The 7,383-nt window shown below is 34.4% G+C and overlaps 1 protein-coding gene across 1 annotated transcript; it reads right to left on the bottom strand.

Moving 5' to 3' along the window:
* Positions 1–350: 350 nt before the first annotated feature.
* Positions 351–5,219, bottom strand: LOC110446541. The gene is made up of 7 exons (XM_021491737.1): positions 5,083–5,219; positions 4,361–4,583; positions 2,758–2,984; positions 2,411–2,633; positions 1,630–1,953; positions 1,076–1,230; positions 351–1,045 (listed from the first exon to the last, which is right to left on the bottom strand). The coding sequence occupies exons 2-7, from the start codon at positions 4,563–4,565 to the stop codon at positions 923–925; spliced, it is 1,257 nt and encodes a 418-aa protein (XP_021347412.1). The 5' UTR covers positions 4,566–4,583; positions 5,083–5,219; the 3' UTR covers positions 351–922.
* Positions 5,220–7,383: the final 2,164 nt, after the last annotated feature.

Below are 7,383 nucleotides of genomic sequence, written 5' to 3'. Positions count from 1 at the left end.
CGCAAGAGAAGAGTTAGATGCGCCATCTTTGCATTGGAAACACGTTTGGAGTGCGTCATTGAATCCACTGGAGTTAGACCTTACGTCTTTGCATTCCCACCACAACGGGACACAGATTAATGCCGTACGAACAGTACATTAAACCGTCTTATTCAAAACCCGGTTTCACGAAAATAGTACATATACCTGGTATACATTTATTGATATTGTGGTCAAATATAACAATTATCGCAAATAATTGAAACGAACGTCAATAGGATGATTAGAATTATTTTATTTTTTTCCAGAATGACTGGAAATGACAAAAATAAGTGTTTCCTTTACATAGAAAAAATAACACCGGAACTATGTATGAATATTATTGTATTTATCTATTAATATTCGCGGGTCAAAAGAAAATATCCGCGTGACCAAAGGCCTTATCGTTAGTGTCATGTATTAGAAAATAAGGAATATTATTTCCTCAATTGTACAACCAAGTCCATATTGAAAAGGTTAACTTAAAGCAATGCATCCGAATGGAACTATTCTGGTCATCAACTCTTTGCTAAAGATTCTGTCTACTCAACTCTGTATCTATGAATGTATTTATTCTGCTTAACAATTCAGAGGTGTTGCCCCTAATACATTTTTTTTTTACGAAAGTCACCACAATTTCAAAATGCATTTAATTAATGTGTAATAATTGTAGTACATGTTCTCAAAATCTCAGTGCCTCTCTTGATTCTTCAAATTATATATTCAAATACACCATTATGACAGACGATACGTATTGTAAAACCTTTAACTTGATTTACATATTGTTAATAGTCTATTTAAATGAATGGTTAACATTTATTTTTTATCATGTACTAAGGTGAAGATTTTAGCACATAATATATAACCGATATATACATGTACTTCGGTTAGAATTATACCTGCATTACATATTCTTTATAGCTGTCTTTAATTTATGAAACCATGTCACTGGTTTCATAATTGGGATGTACAAATCCTTGGTGAGCTTGTGATATATGACCGGTACAGTTGTGACGTCCTTGAAGGTATCATATGATACTTCCATGGTTGAAATGTTTCTGGATTGCAGTTCCACCACCTCAGTCAGGACTGACAGGAAGTCAGTGTTCTGTAGACATCCTCGGCCAGTTTTTATTAAGTAACCATTGACAACATGACAGAGGCTGCTGACGAGATGTCCACCAGTAGACGAGTCACGGAAAGCAAATTTCCCTTAAAAAAACCAATTAAATATCTTCATAGATATTATAAGCTTGAAAACAAACTAAGATTGTTTTACCACGTTTCAAACGAACGGACAACAATACATCTTTTCAGATGTTATTGATGCACCAATGTCACAGATTTATATATGTATTCTAATAAATTATATTCATGTATACATTTATTATTTATTTCCAAAAGGTGTCGAAAAATACATTTGAAAGAAGGTATTCCATTATTATGTTCGAGTCAGATGCGAATATATTTGTTACCATTCATGGTCTTATTCGCGTTAATGCATTAAAATTTGAACTACAGTATTTTATGCTGGATTCACTCAATTTATTCAAACATAAATTAAAATCCAGTTATAATTACTGTTAACGTCCTCGAACTCCGTGTTCTTACCTTGATTCGATGCAAACATGACCAGCATATCATCATAACAGGGGATGGCCACGACAGTAACTGGTTCCGTAACAGTGGTGTCGATTCTATGTCGACTAGGACGTGTGAACTTTGAATCTGTTTCTGTAATATGTCTACCCGTCTTATCGCCTATGTCATCGTCGATCTCGTCGTTTTCTTGCAATCTGTACTTCCTGGCCTCCTCCTTTTGACGCCGTTCTTTGATCTTCTGTCGTCGAGCATTGACGTAGTCGGTGGTATCGAATTCATCCTTATCAGACAGACCGTCATCTGTGTCCGTGTCACTATCTGTCACACTTGCATCTAAAATGAGCAAGGTGTAAAGGTAAACAAGATATGTATCACCTTTACAAAAACACATGTTATCATCATTCCATATATCATGGTGTCATTTATCAAAAAGTACTTTTTTTTAGGAAAGTGTACTACAAGACTGAATTCACTGTAGCGGTACATCGACATCCTCTCCAGTAGCAAAGTCATGAAAAGTCCTTCACTCTGGAAGTGATGTGCTGTCCAGCAGGAGTGTAATGAATAATCTTAAACCATCTTATTATTTACTGTAGATCTGAAATAACAACCTTACACCCATGTTGGGTGCTCTAGAAGTGCCATTCTGCTAAATAAGTATGCCGTAAACAGTTTTCTACTTCCCTTTCCGTACTGCAGTACCTCTGTCAAGCATCAGTATTAGTGATATGAACACAGCGGTTCTGGTCTGTAGAGTAGATGGATTAAGCTAGAACAATCTTACACTCACCTTCCTGTTCTGTAGCATTGCTATTCTTGTCAGCAGGGACGTCAGAACCATCCTTACAATCTACTTCATGTCCTTTGGTAACGACATCCTTTTCATCAGTACTACTACCGTCTGTTGTCACACCGCTGTGCACCGTCGTCCTCTGCTGATGTTTGTTCGACTCTACAGAAACACCGAAATCAAACTTCTTCATCTGGTCAACTTGGCGATCCTCTCTGCATGCCTTTTAAAGATAACACTATGATTGAAAATCACGAACAATTTCTTAAATATCAAAATATTTATAGTATATAACGATATCTATTGATATTTTGAACTCATGGTGCTGTAAGTATTAATGGCATTACCTGTATAAAGAAGAGCTTTGGTTTACCCCTTAAGGCGATAGTGTCACGGAGTATTGCTATGATGTCGTTGGTGTTGATCTCATTTCCTTGGCCATCCACGATGTAATGCTGCGTGACTTTGTCAATCCCATCAGTTGTATGTACTGCTTCAGACGTCTTCTCTGCTCCATGTGAGCATATCACACACACAAAACACGACCTTTCCTTTAACTGTGGTTCACTGCAGGCTGAAACACATGACATCTCATAGGTAAGATATCAATGGAAAACATGTGGCTTGTAATGATGTTATTTATCTGCATTTCGTTAATTGATTGATGGTGGAGTGCGCAAAGAATGGCATATGACATTAAATGTCTCGACTAGTGAAGTCTAACAGCTACACTAGTATATACACATAGTAAATTAAAAGGACGGATAAAACTTGTGTCCACGTTTAGCCTATTTTTAAAACTATTTAAACTTTAGGCGTTAACCACTTCAGCTGATAAATTGTTCTAGTTGGTAACTACACGATTGCTTAAAATGTTCTTGGTGGTGTTTAAGCAGCATTGTTTCTTAAAGAGCTTTCTCTGGTGACATCTAGTTGCCGGATAGGTGGATTCAATAAATATTTTGGACTTGTCTGCATCGTCCACACCATTCATAATTGTGTACACTTGAATCATATCAGCCCTCTAAATTCAAGTGTGGGTAATCCTAGTCGTTTTATTCGATCTGGGTAAGGTAAGTCTTGCAATGTAATTAACCTTTTAGTTGCCAGTCGTTGTATATTTTCCAGTGATTGTATGTCTTTCTATAGGAGGGGTGATCATATTGTGGAGCAGTACTCAATATGAGGTCTGACAAGTGATTTGTATCATAATAGGAATGTAGGTTGATTTAGAAATGTAAATGTCCTTAACTTAATTCCTAACATCATGTTTCCTTTGAAAACGTCTGCAGACACATATTTGCTGAACTTTAGCTGTTTGCCGAATGTCACTCCGAGGTCCTTGTCTGTTTTTACAATCATTGTTGTGACTCCTTCGTTTGTGAAGTTGTATGGCTAATCGATGTAATACCAATTTTACCAAAGTTTCTCTAAATTTAATTTCATGAGCCACCTCTCAGTCCATTCACACACTTTGTTGATGTTAATTTGTAGTTCTAACCTACCCTATGGTGAAGATATACTTGAGTATATTTTTTGTATCATTTGAAAATAGCTTCATTATACAGTCAACTGATTCTGACATATCATTAATATAAATAAGAAACAAAATAAATAAACTTAGAACCCTTGTTCTGATCGCCTCTTTAAATATAGATTGATATATCCTTGGGTACATTTTTTCCCAATGAAGTACTGATACTTCTATGTGCATAAAATGCGATATGAGAACGGTCTCCGCAACTTGGGCGCAATGATTTTTTTTTATTGTATAAATTGTGATGAAAAGGGAAGCTAGTGTTAATAAAGTTTGAAGTGTCTAAAACGCTCCAATTTCTTTTAAACGATGCCGACTTCCCCGAGGTATCACTCTCAATTGAAAATTCCGCTTTATATTTTATATCACACACTAATATTTAACATCAACCTGATAAAGGTAATGAGATTTACCTTTTCGCAGTTTTTCTTTCATCTGTTCATTGCTTAAATCCTTAAACAATTGAGGCTTGAATGTCAGATCTCGGAACAATCTTTTGAGATTCTTTTTTTCTTCATGTGCACCACTTCTATCCGAAAAGTCATCTGTTCCTTTATATCTTTCATTCACAAAAATATACGCCATACCACGGCCGTAATTCTTCAGGTCATATGTCATCTCGTCTCGTGTCTCGTTCTGTAACTCAAAGGTAACAAAATGACAGTGTTTAGTCTACGTGTTGGTTTCTGAAGTTATAAAAACAACGTAAACCTTATTAGAATTTATCATCCGAGTGTCTTGTGATACCATGCTTCTATGCTTTTACTTCCTTTCAATTTTTTATTAGTGCTCTTATTTACGCATTGTATGACTTACTCAATGCTTGTCAAATAATCTTTTAATTTATGCCATATTAACATATATTCGGTCAATTTTTAACTCATGCCGTATTGGCATTTATGTATATACTGAACCATGGTTTCTTAGTTTGTGAGCATGTGGCATGAATCTTTTGTGCAGCATCAATTTTAATTTTAATATAGATTTTTATATATTCTTTGTTCTGTACGTGCCTAGTTGTTTTTAATTACTGCATGCTGTGATTTAATAATTTTTTCTTGTCTGTGTATTGTATAAACCTTGCTATATGCCTGTTTGTTTTCTGCATGTTTTCTTATATATCCTGTTTATATACCTTTGTTTGTCGTAATAATAGCTCTACAGAGCTAATGTTTCCTTTACAACATATAGGACTCTAAATAAAAATTCTTGTATCTTGTATCTTGTATCTTGTGTTATTTCTCTGAAAACTACTTTCGCTTTACCCGGAAACAAGCACATGATTGTAAATGACGAATAGGTCACCTAAGCCGGACTTTTTAAAACAAACTATTTGTTTTACCATCAGTATAAGAAAGGTTTAAGCTTATTTATTATTCTGTTGTCAGACTAAATGCGATTTGTATAGTCTCTTTAGATCTTAGTGTACTGACGTGACAACAGTGGTCAGTTGTACTCACATAACGCTTTTATACTATCAAAGTACACGTTTCTAGTCCCTTGTCAACTTGAAGTTCCTACATGGCTGATTTTCTATAATATGAAGCTCGTTATATATGTAAATAGTAGATAATAACGCTTTCAAAATTTGGATATCTAAATCATATGGACCCTCAGGTTCTATCATTGGTATTCTAGCTTTTCTATTTTGTATGCATCAGTGTTTTAGAAATTTTGATAAAAATACAACAGCGTGTAAAAGCTTGATTTGGTTTTTCTATATCAATGAATAATGATCCCCAACCTCAAATGATGTACTTCAATATTCTTAGTTGGACTGCAAAAAGTGTTGTTTCGCGTGAAATAAAAAATGAAAATCTTTAAATGACAAAGAGATTTCTTTAAATGAATTAATTACATCTGTATATATCATACAATTCGATAACAGTAATATTTGAAATTTAACAAATGAAAAAGAGATATTTAAAAAGTATTTATTTTAAGGTGCAATAACTGTGTTGGTTTGTTCATCTTTCAATATACAAGATGGTAGTCTCTAGATCGACTGGTGGCCCTTTTAGTCCCCGAGGTTTTTTGTAACCTTGATGATCAAAGTAATTTCTTTCGAGTAGTGACATGATTCACAATATAACACTTTGCAGATTATTTGATTTGAGGGGTTTTACGCAACTGTTCTCTCTCTACAGTAGTTTTGACAATTTGAATTAAACAGCTGTATGATGCAGTAGTATAGACTCTGCTGTCTTTTTTGTCCGAGGTTTGCTGTAACTTTGATGGCCACAGATATCTCTTTTGAGTAATGGCGTGGCATCTTTAAATATATCGTTTGTTGATTTAAAGATATCTCTATTACATTAAATCTTTTGGATTGCAAGATTGATGAAATACTTTACAAAAGAGATATATCTAAATAAAACAGAGATATGCATTTGTATATAAATAATTCAATCTTTTAATAAATAAGTGATATATGTTTATAACGATACAAACAAACTTATTTTCTTTATTTTCGTAGGACAAACCTGGTTTGAATTATTATTTGGGATGGTATATCGAGGAAAATTACAACACTGACCTATCCCTAGGGTGATAGGGTGAATCACAAAGGAGATAAATAAAGCCTTCGTTTCAACAATCGTCTTTGTCCTAAGACATCGCATAAATAAGTGCTCTTACTTAATGGAAAGATTCTAAGGTGCTTAATCAAAAATATTTATTTTATTATCCTCGCTTCATCCTGTAAAGTTTTCTATAGGTTAAACATGAAAAGTTAAGGAGAATTACGCTGTTGGCATACTTTGTTTAATTTTGTTGTGAATTAATGAGATTTATGGCATGCAAATTAAGACCCTGACCCAGGCCCAGACCTAGGGCCATTTGGGTAGGGCCAAAGGGCTCAAATAGGCTGAAATAAAACAAAAAATGTTTCCCTTCAAATACTCACCATGGATGAGGTGGACTTGATGTGCTTTAGCAATGTGAACTCCCAATACTCCCTGGTTATCCATTGTCCCCTTGAAAGGGGGTAAATTTACGATGTTTTTTTATAGGGTAAATCACTCAAGTTTCAATAATCTTCTTCATACCAAGACATCCTAGAATGAATTACTCTTCGTCGAGGAAATGATCTCTGGGCGCTTTATTAAAATTTTATTAGCACGTATCATCTTTCATCCTAGCCCCTAGACTCTAGAATATTGAATTCTTTAGAAAAAAAATAACTCTGATAATTTTGATCGCCTGGATGAGCTAGTAGTAAAATGCGGTTGAGAGTTCTCTTAAAAACTACATCTTTCATTTTACACTTTTTAGTTTACTAGAGAATGTACATAAAAGTTTAGAGAAATAAACATATTTTTAGTTCGAAATAATTAATATCATGTGACGATTTCGACTTTTTGATCATGAACTTATTATTGATAGTAACATCTCCCCAGACCTACGGTATTTCCACGTCGCAAATGATTCGGGTTTC

Source organism: Mizuhopecten yessoensis, unplaced genomic scaffold (genome assembly GCF_002113885.1).
Source record: "Mizuhopecten yessoensis strain PY_sf001 unplaced genomic scaffold, ASM211388v2 scaffold2781, whole genome shotgun sequence".
In the NCBI taxonomy this organism is placed as follows: domain Eukaryota; kingdom Metazoa; phylum Mollusca; class Bivalvia; order Pectinida; family Pectinidae; genus Mizuhopecten; species Mizuhopecten yessoensis.
This window is presented reverse-complemented; position numbering and strand designations above follow the sequence as displayed.